The sequence below is a fragment of the Silurus aristotelis genome (genome assembly GCF_946808225.1).
Source record: "Silurus aristotelis genome assembly, chromosome: 28".
Classification (NCBI taxonomy): Eukaryota; Metazoa; Chordata; class Actinopteri; order Siluriformes; family Siluridae; genus Silurus; species Silurus aristotelis.
In genome coordinates, this window is record NC_139601.1 from 6,207,575 (window position 1) to 6,224,918 (window position 17,344).

The window sequence follows — 17,344 nt, forward strand, 5'->3', positions numbered from 1 at the left end:
GCCTAATACAGAAATGTCTAGCAAATTGCAGATAAGGAAAAACATATCATAATAATAATAAAAATATACATGTACGTCAGTATAAAGCGATCAGGACTGGATGGAAGGTTGCTTAATAATGCACATACAAACCTACTTTTTAAAATGGCTCCAGATTAAGCAAATATGGCCAGACCAAAAAGGTTTCTGTACTCTCTGCACTTAACATAACAACAGGGAGTCATTTCAGCCAAGCATTGCCGTTTTTGTATACAAGTTAACGATGGCATGTGTTAATACAACGTTTACAAGGACTACGTAGGCACCACCAGGCTAAAAGCAAAAAAAAGCAATCGATAGCGACGCGGCGCAGAAAGACTTACGTCAATGAGGTCAGAGAGGTCATGGACGTAGTACTTGAACACGCAGCAGTTGGTCGCCTCCAGAGCCAGCAGGTACTCGTTCCTTGCCTTGATGGCTTTCAGCTTGTTCTCAGTGTATTTGGCTTGGCGCTGAAAGGAAGAAAAAAATACAAGGCGCATGAGAGGAAAGGAGAGAAGAGGGAGTATTGAATGAGGGCCATTAAATCATGCTTGCCAATAACAAGCAAACGTGGATCAGGTGTCTCCAAGCGCCTCATGGCGACAAGCTGATGAAGAAATGTTCAAGCTGCCACCATAAACTAGAAGCCTTGCTCTGTCCTTTTCTATCCCTAAAGCCAAAAAATGGTCTTGGACTGTTTCAGACTGAGGAACATACTAGACAATTGTGATTCTCCTTTAAAATAGTTGAAAGGGTGGTCAAACAAACCTAGTTTGTTGACCATTTCGACAAAAGCACCAAACCCTTTTGTCCAGTGGTCAAATGTTGAGTTAAATTCCATCTAAAGTTTATACCTTTCCAGCTTTCCCTACATTCTAATACTTTTTGTCATTAAACATGGCCAATAATACATATATATACTATACTCAAATGGTCACACTTGACTAAAATAGTCCAGTTCCAATGCATATTATGTAATATATGCTTAGTGTGTTATCAGTGACTATATGCAAAACTTTTTACACGAGAGCATTCCACCTCTGCGAGCACTGACCACTGACACACACATGAATCCTTAATTAATGGTTCAGCATTAGGAGTTCATTGCACCAAACAGTGGCAACCAACATATGCAAAGCGAAAATGCTCATTATCAGTGTCAGTATCTGTATTGACAAGTAGCCAAATTTGGGCCAAATAAAAAAGGTATAGACACATACAGTACTTACTGTAATCTCCTGACGACTAACTATTTTAAAGCAAAACTTTAAACAATCAAACAAAGCAACACGACATTGCAATAAAAGCCTATTGTGTTTTTTTTATTTGAAAGGTAGCTTACTTGGAAGTAGCTATACAAGCTTTGAATATTAGGATCCTAAAGCTTGTGGCCAGAAAAGTGTAAAAACCATCAGATGCTCTGTAAGTTGTGTGATAAGTATCCAAAGTTAGTGTTATAGCATCCCCAAATAAAACATGCTAATATCTTCTTGTAAAATTGCTTTTTATCCACTGTCAGTAACTGCAATTGTAAAGAGAAATGAGAGCAAATTCAATCAACATATTCCTTAAGAATGAGATCAAAAACACGAATAAGATCAACTTTGAATGCAAGTCGTGATCCTGAACCATCTGCTAAATGATTGCTTGCACTCTACCACTCACCACTTCATCCATCTTCCTTTCCTTCCCACTCTCTCCAGCATTCTCATCTCACCATTCAAACAGTGTCTCCATCTCCATCTGCTCACCCTTTTTACCACCTACACAAACGTTTTTGCATGCTCCACAAGTGACCACCAAGCTCCAAAACGCATCCCTCAGTCTCACCCTCTCCCCACAATTGGCTTTGCTTTAGCTCTTCTCTCGAGTCCTCACCTTCTCCTTCATCTTCTCGATCTTTTTCACAGAGCTCCGGCGAACAGGCTTGTCGTCCATCCTGACGCTGGCGAGTGTGTCGGGTGAGCGTGGGGTTTGGCGCTCCTCCTGGCGTGCCCCGCGTCCCATCTGCTTCTCTTCCTGCTTCTCTGCCTCCTTCAGCTTGCTCTCGGCGTTGATGCTATCCGAGTTGTACATGTGGTACGTCTTCATCACCTGCCGGGTACAACAAGGAACGATAAGGTTAGCTCTGTCTGGTCTATATATGAAAGGGAACATCTTCCTGAATCTAAATGAAAATCAAGTTATAACAATGTGTTCACAATGGCAGGCTTTTTTTTACTGCTTTATCTCTGGTACAAGGTCATGGTGGGTCTTTCAACACCAAAAACCCTCAAATAGGAAGTCCATTAATGAGCACAATGCACATGCTTAGAAACACCAAGGGGGAAGCTATTTAACCAATGAGTTGGCTAATCAACATTATGGGGGTGTTTTTGGTTGGGCAGAAAACCAGAAAACCCAGACAAACCTCCAAGCAGACAGTACTAGCCACACTGAAACCTGATTACTGGTTATGATTATATCATAGTCTGCATTTTGTACGACAATCAACTGAAGCTGCTAAAATCAGATAATCAGCTTTCAGTATATACAAATGTATGTTTATTTGCATGCAAAATTGTTCACCTAGACTTTTTGAATGGATTTGGCAATAAAAGAGCATACTGAAATCATTCTCATGGCTCAATCAGGAACCGGTCACATGACTGTGACGGACAAACGTTTTAACAAATAAAATAAAAAACTGGACCAACCATTAAGTGGGATTTGCCAAACATCCAGTGATGCGTTGTTGGCATGCATATTCCCCAAATTGGGAAACTTTTCAGACACCCTACATTATTTATTGAGGTTGAATATATTCTGCTGCCTCTGTCCTGTTGGAATTTATTCCAAGACCAGGCATTTATTGCTTTTTGGTTCGTGCGGCAAAATTTGTTCATGTGACTCCGAAAGCGCAGACAGTATGATGGTAGGAAATAGGAAACATGCTTGAGCCAATGCCCTTTCAGCCTCAGTGCAGTATAATGACTTACATACAAAGACTGCTTCAGAAACATTTGCCCAAATTGTTTTCGCTAGCACTCGAGCGTGCATGACAAAATAGTTTTCCCTTCTCGTTAGCTCAATGCTTCCTTCAAAGCAAGGTACAATAACAATAACACAAAAATAAATGTTTTATTATTAAAGCATGATCGATGGGAAAGCTGGTTAAACAGCTAATTGAACACAATTTTCGCAGTGATTGGAGACACGTGCCTCGGTAGCTGGAATTGTCTGTAAAACTGTCAGCAGTGTAACCGTGACACCAGTCAACTGTATAAGCACAGCAGCTAAAAACTCGACCAGTACAAATAAATCCATGCCAAGCAATGGAAGATGCCATTCTGTAGAATGAATTCAGAAGGTGGGGGGGGAAGGGGCATGGGTTTTCTTATTCTATACATGAATGGAATGTCCCCATGTCTACTACTCCCGGGAGAGGAATCTTCCAGAGTGACAGAGCATTCACACATCCCCTCATGCGACGTGCCAAAGGTTAGCGAGATGACATAATTGCCAGCACCATCAATCACTCCTTGGGTTCGAAAGGCACTTTTAAAGACCTCCATTTACATCATGTACACTGGCTTGCATTTCTTTCAAAGCATGTAATAAATACTTTTCATTTCTGTGTCCTCTTTTATTAAAAAAAAAAAAAAAGTGAGGAATTTGGGAGTGGTGGGTTCGGCAAAACTGCTTCTCAAAAACAAGGTTTGAATGCGGCATTACTGATTTAATAAGGAATGTAGAAAAGGTGCTGCAGAAAAAATGTAGTCAGTGCACCAACCATGTTCACGTCTCAGACCTCTCCATTTTATCCCCTTTCTAAAACACAAGTGTTGAAAATAAAAAGGTCTATTTTGATCACAGTTAAGCATTTAATTCAAGGATTTGCTACCTTTTATAAAGATTTATTCTTATAGTCACTTCCTCATCAGCACACTTGCATGCAAGGGTATAAGCCCCTATGGGGGGGTAGGTGGTATTCAGTCAAAGAAACTTAATAAGGCCTAAATCTGGAGCGGCCCTGCTCAAAACTCCAATCTCGTTGAACCCCCCACGGCCGCGAAACAAAGCGGACACATGTTCCGCATCAGAGCAGGAATTTCTAACGGCTCAGTGAAAACAAAGCTCGGGTATCACTGGAATGACTGAGCACCGAGTGTCCTGCTGCTAATTAACGGCATGCTTTGTGCGACTCTACAGCGAGTCGGAATATGGCGCTGATGAACACGCCGATTTTGAGACAACAAAAAACATGTCGGGAATCACGGGTGTATTTGCGTCACAACAAGACCATCCTTAAAATCTGTTGAATGTGGCATAATCATGCAGACTGTATCTAACAGAGACACAGAAAAGAATTAAATTAATAAGGTGTCAATTGTTCAATGCTATTCTCTCAGAGAACTCAATCTTTACAGGTCAGGTCCATGTAAGCCAAAAAAACAAGTCTAGTGCAAAATAGGCATTAGAGTCTGTCGAAAACAGTCACAACCGTCTTTCATGATCATCTTTAAAAAACAAACAGTGCCACACTTTGAAGGCAACAAATAAATTTAGTGACTCAGAGAAACCCGAGACGCATCCTCTCCAAGGCAGCAATCTGTCAAATTCACTGGCACCTCAGGAAAAAGAAAAAAACACTTCCTTGTGTATGATCCTACACCGGATATGCCTTTAAAAGTCACGCCCTGCCTGTCATACATTAGAACACAGCCAGTAGTGCCTGCTATTAATCCTTTGGACATGAGAGGAGTAATACTCTGACTCCTAAATTCCACTGATCATAACGAGTAAGTGGTCCATAATTATTTGGACAGCAACACAATTTCCGTATTTTTCCCTTGTAAAAACTTTCTTTCGGCTTCTCCCGTTAGGGGTCGCCACAGCGGACCATCCGCAAGTTTGATTTGGCACATGTCTTTACGCTGGATGCCCTTCCTAATGCAACCCTCCCCATTTATCCGGGCTTGGGACTGGCACTAAGGCTTGTGCAACCATAATGGCTGGGGTTGGTTCCCTGACCGAGGATCGAACCCAAATGCAACCAAATGTAATTGAAGGCTCCTATGAACAGCTAACAACTACAGACCTTTTATCTTTATAATTTCCCATAACACGAGGCTAAAAACAGGCCATACCTAGCCAATAAACTGCTCATTAGTCAACTGCCCAATTACTTTTAAGCCTGGAAAATGAGTGATTACAGTTTCTCACAAAAGTGAGAAAAACCCCACAATTCAAAAAGCATTTTAGTATATCTTTTTTAAAGGGACAATACTATAGAAATTAAAACTGAATTTATTTTAGAGTAGTCGATGTGCAGTATAGCAATATACATTTACTGTATTCTTAAAAAAATAAAAAAATAAAAATAAAACTCAATATACAGCTATTATTGGCAAAATAGCTGCCAACAAAAGTGAATACACCCAAAGTGATATCATCTGTATGTCGTTTTACCATGCAAAGCCACATGTCCTATTCATGATGTTCATGCTTTTGTCTGCTTCACAGGACCATAAATATTTGTGTATCTTGTATTAGAGCAGTTAAAATTTGGTGCTTTGTGTACAATTCTCTCACACTGAACACTGGATGTTCAAAATGGCACCTCATGGTAAAGACCTGAGGATTTGAGCATGGTTGTTCTCCAAAAAGATGGCCAAGACTATAAGAAAATCGGTAACACCCTGAAACTGATTTACAGTACAGTGGCCAGGGTCATACAGAAGTTTTCCAAGACAGATTCCACTTGGAACAGCCTCTTCTGAAGCTGGCTCACAAGAAAACAGTTTGCTGAAGATAAACAGTTTGCTGGAGACAACCATGCCCAAGAGCATAAATTACTAGAACCATGTCCTGAGACTAAGATAAACTTGTTAGGCTCAGATGGTGTCCAGCATGTGTGGCGACGCCCTGGTGAGCAGTACCAAGAAAATTGTGTCTTGCCTACAGTCAAGCATGGTGGTGGTAGTGTTATAGTCTGGAGCTGCATGAGTGCTGCTGGAACTGTGGAGCTGTGCTTCATTGAGGGGAAACATGGATTCCTACATGTACTGTGACATTCTGAATAGAAAATGATGCCCTCCCTTCAGACATCGGGCCAAATGGCAGTTTTCTTTTTAACACTGTATCTTTGAAAGTTCTACATTCAAAAACAAAGGAAAAAAAATAATGCAGCATATTTGACAGTCTGGGGATATATAGATTTTCATAAGGCTGGTCTTGTAATGAGTGTGTAAAAAAAAGAAAATGGCTCATTTTAATTTTTTACAAAGGATAAAATTGTAATGTTTAAAAACTAAAATCTCATAACAGTAATGTTAGAATGGAATTTAGGTTTTCTTGTATAACTGAAAAAGAGTTGAATGAGATTATATGTATATTTATGACGTTGTAGCCAATCAAACAAAAGCAATATCAATTCAAATTATAGCGAGATAGTTAGCTAGTTAAGAGCATTAATACCGACACAAACTTGAATTCATTCACTTATAGAGGACGACTCGGCCATATTCATTATCCTTCACTACCAAGAAGAAACCACTAGCAAAAGAACCATTAGAGCCATCTTGATTTTCTCTAGGAGTTTAACCACAAGGTGACGGCATATTCGTGTAGCAGGACAGTTACACGCCGTGCTTTATTTTGCTTGGTTCTGCCAGTGTTTCCACATACCTGCGTGTTCCTCATTACGAAAAAAGCAGTCTGTCCTGATGATTGAACTGCCTAGTAAAAGCAGATGTGTATAGTGCAGCTGGCAGTATGACTTCAGAACGTATACTGTGTGCTAAACTTACGGTATTATGTCATTAAGCTCATTTTGGTTAAATAAACATAAGAAAACTTTAGTTTTTTGGGGTAGAAAAATAAAAGAGAGTGTATAATGGTTGCTAATCAAAAGAATAGGGCAGAAAAACAGGTGATGTCTAGCCTACTGCTACTAATATGTACTAAATAATAAATAAGCCAGAAACCTGCAACCTTTTAGTCCCTGGTATTTGGGCCACCAAAGTGTCCACCCCAAATACTGCATCAACAATGCACTAATACATAAAGTACTCCAAGATGCATTACATGCAAAACATGAATCGTATAAATGATAAAACAAAATCGATTTCTACATAATCTCCAGTTTGTTCCAGTATACAGTTACTGCATCTACAAGTCATATATCAGTGCTTTTCAAACTTTAACCTATAGGCTTGCAGACAAAATAATCATGCAGTGTTAACTTGTGTTACTGGTGCACCTCTTACCGTGTACAGCTCATTGAGGACCTTCATCAAATCTTCCTGCAGCTGAAGGCCCACCTCTTTACTCTACATGGACAGAAAAGATGACACGTTAGAATTCAGACAACAAATAAATCTATACTATACAACTGGTGGATCCAACATGGTCAAAAACTGCCATTTATCATATAAGGGGCAGACAAACATGAGGAAACTGATGCGTTGCTCCTGTCACACTTAGCAGAAATGATGGGAATGTTTCCATCCACCATTAAGGGAGGTCGGTACTGTCTAACCCTTTAATCCAATCTAAATCCGGTGCTATTTATCGTATAATACAAAAGGAAGGGTGTAGATTTATCAGTCAATTTGAAACTGCAAGCTTTTCGTGCTTTTCATTCAATAAATTTACAATGTGTTTGGACTGAAGTTTGAAGTCTTGAGCTATGAAAGTTTGGCCGCCATCGTGTGAAATGGAAAAATAGCGGTTTGAAATTCTGGCATTGCTTTTTTGCATGTGAAAATGAAGTGCTAAAGAGAACACACCCTCAGCCCTGTAGGTCGGCCAGTGAAAAGAATGTAAACTGGAACTGACAGCACCTACGGATCATCATTATTCAAACACCTCCACATGTTCAAACACCTCAAGAGGAATGAAAGCAAGCGTGGGCCAAGCGGGACATTTTGCACTGTGCTAGCTGGCTCGTGCCAAGATTGGAAAAGTAGCATTTTTGGATGGGCTACACTAATGCAGAACTCTTTTTAGACAATTAGGGTATAATACTTAAGCAGAGGTGGTGAAGTTACTAACAGAAATAGCAAGGAGACAGGAAAAAGTTTTACCCCCAAAATATTTATTCAGGAGTTTACAAAGATTTAAATAAAATATTTTAATCTCAATTTTTTATATCCTGCATATTTTTCCCCCATCAATGATTTGGCTATTCCAGCAAATGGAAATTTTTTTTATTGGAATCTGTTCTAACCATTGCTTTTTCAAAAATTGTAAATGCAAAAAATTAATAAATAAATACAAATAAATGCAGCCAAAGAGGCTGAATAAAAGCCAACGGTCCACAACAATCGTGGAGTCGCATAATCCACCATTTTCAGCTTTCGAACCTGTCAGCGGAGACTAAAGCTACAATTTAACTCTTTGAAGGTTTAGATGAATGGCTGGCAGCAGGAGTGTCCATAGGGGCTCATTAATAATGGAGTGCCGATGGCCTTTATTCAGTATAAGAGCCATGGCTGATGGGTCCGAATCCACAAGCACATCCGCATTCACTACTGTGCAAAGGAGAGTAGTAGTAAACTGTCAGGCCACCCTCCCTCTCTCTTATTCACTGCAAACAGAGATGACTGATTTTCAAAGCTGGTTCAACCCTGAAATGTCAACATCAGCATGTTTCTATGGCTCGGGAAATTACAATGTGTCTTTTTTTGTTGTTGTTGTCGTTGATGCAGTTTTTAGTGCAGGAAGAACCACACTAGCTCCTGATTTTTTAGAATAGGTGTTGTGATTCATACTACACCATTATTGCACTATTTATTTGCATCTGATTGGTCAGGAGGTGTGGATTAGTTACATATAACATCTTCCTTACAAATTACATCAATGTACACTTAACTGATATTGTTAGCCCATTTATTCTTAGGTTTCGATGTTAAATCCAGGTTAAATAACGCATGAAACACTGTCCATTTTCTGTTAGTCATTAGCAAACCTCAATACTGTGACGATACTTTTGTCTATCTGGTGTAGTTGTTGAGACACCTGACTTTTCTAGTCAAATGTGGTTCTGCCTCTAGTATTAAGTTTTTCTTTTATTTGAACTAGCAGACTCAAACATGTTCCAGCATGACAATGCACCCCTGTGCATAAAGCCTGCTCCATGAAGATATGGTTTACATGGGTTTGAGAGGAAGCTCTAAATCTGAGGGTCGGCTTGCTATAAAGCACTGGCCTCAACCCTAATGAGCATCTTCGGGATGGAATGGAATGCTGACTGCACCCCTGGCTTCCTCATTTCAACTACATTACTACCTGACTTTACTAACCCCCTTGTGGCTGAATGAATCTCCACAAGCACACTCAAAATCTAGTGGAACATATTCCCAAGGAATGGAGGTTACTATAACAGCGACTTAATTGTGGAAAATGATGTTTTTGACCAATATTTTGATTCTGATTCTATTGGGACCCATTTAAATGTGCACCATGCAGTAAGAAAATATGTTATTTACAGTGTCATTTATTTTTACCTATAAAAATGGGTAACACACTGCTACTCAGCTTTTTTCTCATTTGCTGACTGACAGAGAGAGAGGAAGTGTAGGTGATTGCATGCAGTGGAGCAACTGTTAAAAAAATGTTACTTCACTATAGCTGAGGGAGATTAAAGAGAGGGACGGAGAGGGGGAGAGAGAGAGAGAGAGAGATTGGTGTTGGTTTACCTGCAGTGTGTTTGCTCAGACACACTTAGAACAGCTAGCACTTCATAAATAATATGCATTTATATAAATAAATGTTATATAGCTAGTGAGTGGGTGTTCGAAGACTTCAGCTCAAACAAAACAAAGTGAGATAAATATCAGCTCCAATTTAAGAAATTTCACCCAGACATTTCCGCACAATACTGCCTTTTTGAGGTCAAACGTGCTGCTGTTGGGAAATTGAAAGTGTGCCAACCCTTAAACTGTTCAAGATGGAGAAACAAAAAAGAACCAGAGTGCTGCAGAGGATTTTGGTACAGCTCTCATTACCCCATGATGGCGAACGTAAAAAGCAAAAAAAAAAACCCAAAAAAACAAAAGGTTCTTTGACTAGCTTTCAAATAAATAAATAAAATCACCAAGCAAAACATCCTGAAAATTGCAACACAGGCATAAAAATATCGTTTCCCCGAGTGCTGGCTGTAGCTATGTATCGTGAAGTCATTATTATTTGCAGCACCTCACCCCATGACATCATAGGCAAAAAGTTAAAAAACGAACAAAATAAAAAAGGGCCAGGTGCTTGTGCTTCCTCATGGGAGATAGTGGAATCACACAAGCTAAAAATACCCCCAACATCTGAATTCAGTGAAAATAAATGAAATCGAATGATCACAGAACTGGATTCAATCGCATATCTGTCATCCTGAGTGCTATGCTGTAGTTTTGGAATGGAAGGAATCATATAATTGAGCCAGTGACCATCACTGGGAACATCTGGGAAGTTTCATAGCAGTGGAAATCCAGAACATCTTCCATTGAACAAAAAAAAAACAAAAAAAAAAACAATTTCTGGCATTAACATAAATAATTTCAGATGATATCGTCTGATTTTCGTGGCGTCTGCTTCACAGCACGTTAAGATTTCAAAATAGAGAACCAGTAAAAGAAAAATAGATAACTTATTATATACTTGGTATAGGGGTTAAAACATTAGAATTGTAATGGTTCAAACCCATTAGAATACGCAAAATATTAAAGCTGAGAACCCGATAACTAAATAGGGTTAGCATTAAAACCTTCGGGCAAAGCTACATACTGTAGCTAGCTAATAGGTCATTAAAAAAAAAAAACTGCCATTGTTATGGTATATTTTACAAGATTTGCTTGTGTTATAGTACAATGAAAAATAATGAAAAATAATAACTGGAACTGAATTTCAACTGTGTGTTAGTTGTTATTAAGTTGTTATAGTTGTGTTAAGAGTAATTAGCCGTTTTGCTAAATGGAATGACAGCAATTTTTTAAAATTTTTAACTTTTTATTTTACTTGACATTTTTCCACATAGACTGTATTAATGGTTTAAAATAGCACACTTGGTTTAACAAGATATAAAATATTACTGATCTGGTTGTTGTTTTCATGAACAATCGATGATGTGAAGAGCTACACCACACTTACAGTGCACAACAGAAAAAAAGTTATTGTCTCTATGAAAGAAAAGAAAAAAAGAACGAAAAATCATCTTCCAATAAAATATCTATATCAGATTAGTCCCTTAGTGCTTTTTTTGCAAGCAATTCATCACAATCTGATAACACAATACTGTAATATGGAATGTTTAAAACATAGGCCTGTTTTATGTTACTTGCTTCACTTTTGTTCCTTCATACACGCACTCACTCACACACACAAACACAAAGCAAATGAAAAAGAAAGTATGTATGAGATTTCTTCAAGACTAACCCAATAAATCAGCTCGAGCAAGAAAGGAGAGATTTAAGCGCCTGTTGAACACTGACCCACATCCCTGAATAACTGGTTGCACTCATCAAAGGAAAATATGACTGCTTTCGTGTGCACGTCTGACAGAAGAGTGGCTTTGGTTAGCGCGAGTCCACTGGCGCCCTGCAGCGAGCCTGGAACCGGGTCCTGCTGTGCGCTATTGTTCCAGCACAGCAGTGTTCAGTGGCCAGAACCACACAACAACTTGCAGCTTTCTCCTAATCCTTCCCCCACTGATGTCAACCTGCTCCTCTCCTTCTTGAACAACAGAAGCATGCGGTACTATCGAACTCTCTCAACGTAAGCACGAAACCACGCCGTGCCTTCAGAAGGACGCTTCCTGCTTTCCCGCTTCGCCACTCTGCGCAGCTTTTTACCACACTTCGGAGAAAAAGTGCAACTGAAATAAATGATAATTGGTGCATTACGGTCAGCCGTATTTGTGTAGAGTGTATAGAGTGTATTTGTTTCAATGAAACCAAGTTGGACAGCTGCAACTTTATTTACAAATCCAGGCTACTGAAGCAGAAGCTCAAAACATAGTGAAACCTGCTGTGTTGAATTTCTAATGGGCAGACATGATGATACAGCTGAAATATTTAAACCCACTTTGGCTGCAATATGGATCAAAGTAGCTGTCAAGCGGACCATCACAACACACATGAAGAACATAAAATGTCGAAGAGGGATCCAGCATAGTGTTTTAAATATAGGATGCTAGCTTCAGAGAGATGGAAATAAAAATCTGTGCTATATCTCTAACTCTAATTGCTAAAAAAAGCTTTTTCACCTGCCATATTTAGCACTATTACAGTTAAGTCATTTCCTTTGCTCAAAGACATCTCCTTACATGATCATTATTGAAAACCAGCAACCTGAAAAATACTTGAAAATAAGTCTGTATTAAAATCTTCGGCATCTGCATAGCAATTCTTGTGGTAGTTGGTCACTTTTCATCCGATGAGTGATTACAAACTTTTTTCCCCTCACATTTTCAACACATAAAATCAGTGTAATGTGCAATTAAGTTATATGGTGCAACTGTGCTCTGGCAGATTTGGAAAAGCAATGTTGGTTGGTGATTAGCAATAAAAGTTTACAGCTTTAGCAGAGAGTACAGATAAGAAGGTAAAAGAAATGGACAGGGTAAAAATATTAAAGTGTCTATTTAGACATAACATTTGGTCTAGCTCCAACTGGAACCATTATAAGCAGGCAGTCAAAGACCATTGTGGGTCCATCTTACAATCAAAACGAAAAGAGACTCGATGAATACAGTTTAAACTTCGGTCCATGGCCACACGACATTCTTTCTGACAGTACACAAAGACTAATGTCAGGATGGCTGCTAGACACATTTAATTTAGATGATGGCGAGGTTTGCGTGAGCTGCCACAAAGCTACAACCTGTATTGCAGATATCAGCAAAGAATGGAGAATGACGAGTCTCCAGAGAGGTACTAGCCAGGAGCGTTCAATTAAAAAGCCATAGTTTTTGAAGCACTGCGCTCTGGAGAATGCAGGGAGAGAGTGCTGGAACAATGAAAGGAATAGCATTGAGGTGAGAAATTGTAAACAGAACAGAGTAAGACATAGAAGGAAGGTAAAGGGCAGCCACAGACTTCAGCAGTCCACCTGTTCTGCTTTCTTAGACAGTAGGACTACCGTTGTAAAAATAAAGTCCTAAAATATATATATTATATATATATAAAAACACACACACACACACACACACACACACACACACACACACACACACACACACACACACACACACACACACACAAAGTCACTGTGCACTAAACTTGATGACAGGAAGCAAATATTTCAAAATTAACTTCTCACATCTGCATTCAGAGGAGGCTGTATATTTTAGATACCATGACTTGATTTACCTGAGCTAATGTAGGTCTTGAAAAACATTCTGCCCACACGATGGAAATAGCTATCTGGTGTTATTCACATGACTAAAAATACTGCATAAGTCTCTTGAACCAGTCCAGAAGAGGTTGTTGCGGTAATGGTGGTGGGTAAAAATAAAAAAAAATAAAAAAAAAGCTTTAACAAAGCTCTCCTGAACAGCTTTAAATAAGATCTCCTCAGAAACAAAAGACGTCTGGTGTCATAGTGGAACAAAAACAACTTGGCCAATAACCTCCAGCCAATTGCAAAAAGGAAGCATCTCAAGAGGCAACTCAAGTGTGACATTGGAAATTGGAATGATTTCAAAACTAATCTCTGGATATTTGAGCTATAATGTGGGAGTTGTTGTTAGCAGCCAGCAAGCCAAATGACATTTGAGTTATGAGTAACCTTGACTGTTCAAAGTGCATTTAGCTTCTAGCAAACTGCACAGACAATATTACATACTACATTTAGCTCATTTAGCTAAACAAATAATATTATAATTATAAAAAGTGGTCTTTTGAATGAGCAGCAATGTTGCGATGATGCCAGGTGTTGGGGATGAGTTAGTATTGGGATGTTTGAAAGTTTCATTCAAAAACATCACTAGCTTGGGTATGTGCTGATACTGGGATACTTTTGTAAAGAACACTAAAAGGGTGGCCTGTATTTGTTTATCATAAAATGAAAAATAACCCTGAATAGTGCAGTTACTGGCTCAATCAATAAACAGGCAGGGGGCAGAAAAAAGGGGCAGCAACTGCATGCACTGACTGGTGGAGGGATCAGGGACTCTGAAGAGATTTTTTAATTAGTGCTAACAGCTGAGGTGCGAGACTACAGACCAAAAATAGCAGAAGTCTGCACAAGAGATATCTGTGATTGGTAAAAAAAAAAAAAAAAAAAAAGGGAGAAAAAAAAACTTTGTGGAGGGGGGGAGGGGGTTGTGAAAGGAAAAAGCAGGGAGTAGAGTGGAATTTACGAAAGGAAGGAAAGAATAGAATTAAATTACGATAAAACAAAGAAAAGTACAAATGGGATGGAATAGAATGGAAAGAAAAAAATAATTTAATGGCAAGCAAAAATTATTTGAAGGAAGAACAAAAGGAAGAAAGGGAATTGGAAGAAAATGAATGGAATTAAATGGACCAATAGAGAAAAAGGAAGCAAGAAAAAAACAAAGGATAAAAGACAGAATAAAAGAAGCGCTAGTCACCTTCTTGAAGAGGCGTCCAGAGTCCTCGCTAATCTGGGCAAAGCGTGGTATGATATTATTGAGGTAGAGATCGCTGAGGGTGGCATGGTCACGACTCTCACGCTTTACCTGAGTCAGCAGCAGGTTCCAGCAGTTCACAGGAGACAACACGTTCTGCTCCTTCCTAAAGGACATTAAAACAAAGACAGATTAGGGACCATCACAAAACTCTTTAATACCTATTTGGATTAAATATTTGGCTGCACACAAAAATATGGGTTAGGAATGTCATTCCTAGAATTACAAATAATATCAGTAGCTCTTCTTGGGGTCAATAAAAACATCTGGCTTTTGTAAAATTTTTCCTACAATACACACACTAAGTCCTGAATAATTTAATTAATTGTCATTGCATGCACACTCAGTCCACTGCCATGCAACAAACTAGAAAATATGTGTAAATAATATTGGAAAAAAGTTCCTTACAAACAATTTTAGTCCTGATTAGAAAGGGTGGTCAACTCAACACATAAATCTCAGGTTCAGTGCATGTGACAGAACAAAGACATTACCTAACTGCTATACTGCTTTAGTCCTAGATTAGAGAAAACTCATCTACCTGACCAGTTCAAGGGTGCTCTACCATCTGAAGTACTTAATACTAAACATAATACAGTAATCCCCAGTTTATCGTAGTGGTTACGTTCCAAATTCTCCCGCGATAAACGAAAAACCACGGAACAAATTAATTATGTGGCAAATGCAATTCCGCGAGATACAAACCGCGGTAATTCGGTGGATTACTGTCGTTTAAAAGTGATTCGGTTTCTGGAGAGCAGGTACAAGAAATCATGCAGAAACAGAACAGGCAGCTTCAGTTCAAAAAGACACATCTTAATAAAAAAAAACCATGATAAAAAAGAAAACAAAATGTTACAAACATTATTCACTTAATTTATCATGATAAACAAGCTAGCTGACAATTAGCATGTTACTTGACTTGGCTCTGTCTGGTTTGTCAATACAGTTGTTGGACTGAAGCAGACATTTTGTTTGTTTTTGTCACTGTTTTCATTGCTATCTGGATATATTATAGCTATATAACATATTATGCAGTCATAGTAAATCAGCAAATGTTGCTAACAGACAGTATGGGCCATGCAGCCTGCTAACACTGCTCTACATCTACACAAACTAAAATTGCAGGTCATCATTTTAGTAAGATTGTTTTAAACCACACACACACAAAGAAACAGTAAAAGCACCATAAGTGGACTCCAAAACAGTGTGTAACCACAAGGGACTGTGGAGCACTCTGTTAACATCTGCCAGTCTGTTTACAAAACTAAAGCTCACACATGACCTTAGTCCTGCTGTTAATTCTACCATGTGGTACCTAAAAGAGTAAAAAAACTATAGAACTATCATTCATCATCCAGCTTGAATCAAACTGCTCCTGCAAAGTGATATAACATTGTTAAATAAAAGCAGGAAGAGGTAGGAATACAATCACTTCTACTTCATTCGGACTGCTTTTTTCACAGCTTTGACAAGATTTTTGGAGGACACCGGAAGTTATGAGAATTATGATTTCGACCTATGAGAAAAGGCTTGGGTATAAAGAATTTAAAGAGCATGAACAAATCTTTCAAAGCAATTCAAAGAAATGATCTACAAAAATGGCCTGCCTCTGCAGCTCTGTACCATTTAATAATAATAATAATAAAAAAATATATATATATATATTTTTTAAAAGCTGCAATTTATCTAACATTGTTCATTATTGTTGGTTAACCTCTACATGCTTAAATGTGTTACATTTAAGCCTAGCATCTAAAAATGGAGCTATGACTAGTGCAAAGAATGTTAAGCAAAACATAATCTAATTTATTATTATTTTTAAAACAATAAGATTATTAAACTTCTCAGTACAGGCTATGGCCTGATTGATTAGACACAGACCTCCACAAGCCTATGATGCCAAGCTATGCCAAATATCAGAGAAATGACGGCAATAGGCTTTATCAGCATAAATCAGATTCGGCAACGTTACAAGTCATAAAATGTGTCCTGCATAGCCAAACTACCTAAACAACACCATTTTGGAGGGTAGGAACAGACTAAAAATTTTTGAGAAAACCCTCTTGTTTGATCTTGGAAAAAATAAGTGTGTTTGTGTAGTACCAAGTGTAGAATTACATACAATGTCTGTGCTGTGTATTCTTCAAGTATGTTCATTGTTTTTAGAAGCATGCTCCTATGCACCTATATTCTTGAGAAACAATTAAATACCAGTCCTGCCTGATGCCAACCTACTTCTGGATGAAGTTCTCTTGAATTGGAAACCACTGGCTGCATTTGATATTTTTCTCATGAACAGCCAAAAGATCCGTGGGTAATTGTGGAGTGTTAAAAACCATATTAATATACACAGTCTGCTACAATGTCTTTTAAAGACTAGTTACCATGAACCATTTTGGCTTTAGGTTTGGAACTGGGTTTCCTTTTAAATTGGGTTCCTCTCTAGGTTTCTTCCTCGTATCATAAATCGATATTCGCAATTTTACACAAGTTTTAAAGAAAAATAAAGGTAGATCATTGTTTTTATACAGTAATACATACTAAAAAGAATAATGTTGCAAAAACATGTATTGTTCCCCTCATATTATTCACTTAATATTTTTAGAATACTCATATTCTCACTTTCTAAATCACTTCTACAAACAAGCTCAAAAGAAATATAAGCCAAGCCCTTTCTTAAGACTTTCCTTTTCC

The 17,344-nt window shown here is 38.4% G+C and overlaps 1 protein-coding gene and 1 long non-coding RNA gene across 11 annotated transcripts in view; one reads left to right on the plus strand and one right to left on the minus strand.

Annotated features, from left to right (window-relative positions):
- The window catches only part of LOC310722062, a 456,255-nt gene that overhangs the window by 232,469 nt on the left and 206,442 nt on the right, over nucleotides 1-17,344 (plus strand). The gene's annotated exons all lie outside the window — the stretch shown is intronic.
- srgap2 (SLIT-ROBO Rho GTPase activating protein 2) overlaps nucleotides 1-17,344 on the minus strand; it is a 90,188-nt gene that overhangs the window by 22,988 nt on the left and 49,856 nt on the right. For all 10 annotated transcript variants that reach the window (XR_014532234.1, XR_014532235.1, XM_083534066.1 and 7 more), the window contains 4 exons: nucleotides 14,591-14,753; nucleotides 7,272-7,334; nucleotides 1,900-2,115; nucleotides 363-491 (listed from right to left, as the gene is read on the minus strand). Coding sequence is in view for 8 of the 10 variants with exons in the window: in XM_083534066.1 (XP_083390192.1) it covers nucleotides 363-491; nucleotides 1,900-2,115; nucleotides 7,272-7,334; nucleotides 14,591-14,753 (571 nt within the window). In the remaining 2 variants the exon portion in view is untranslated. The remainder of the gene's footprint in view (nucleotides 1-362; nucleotides 492-1,899; nucleotides 2,116-7,271; nucleotides 7,335-14,590; nucleotides 14,754-17,344) is intronic.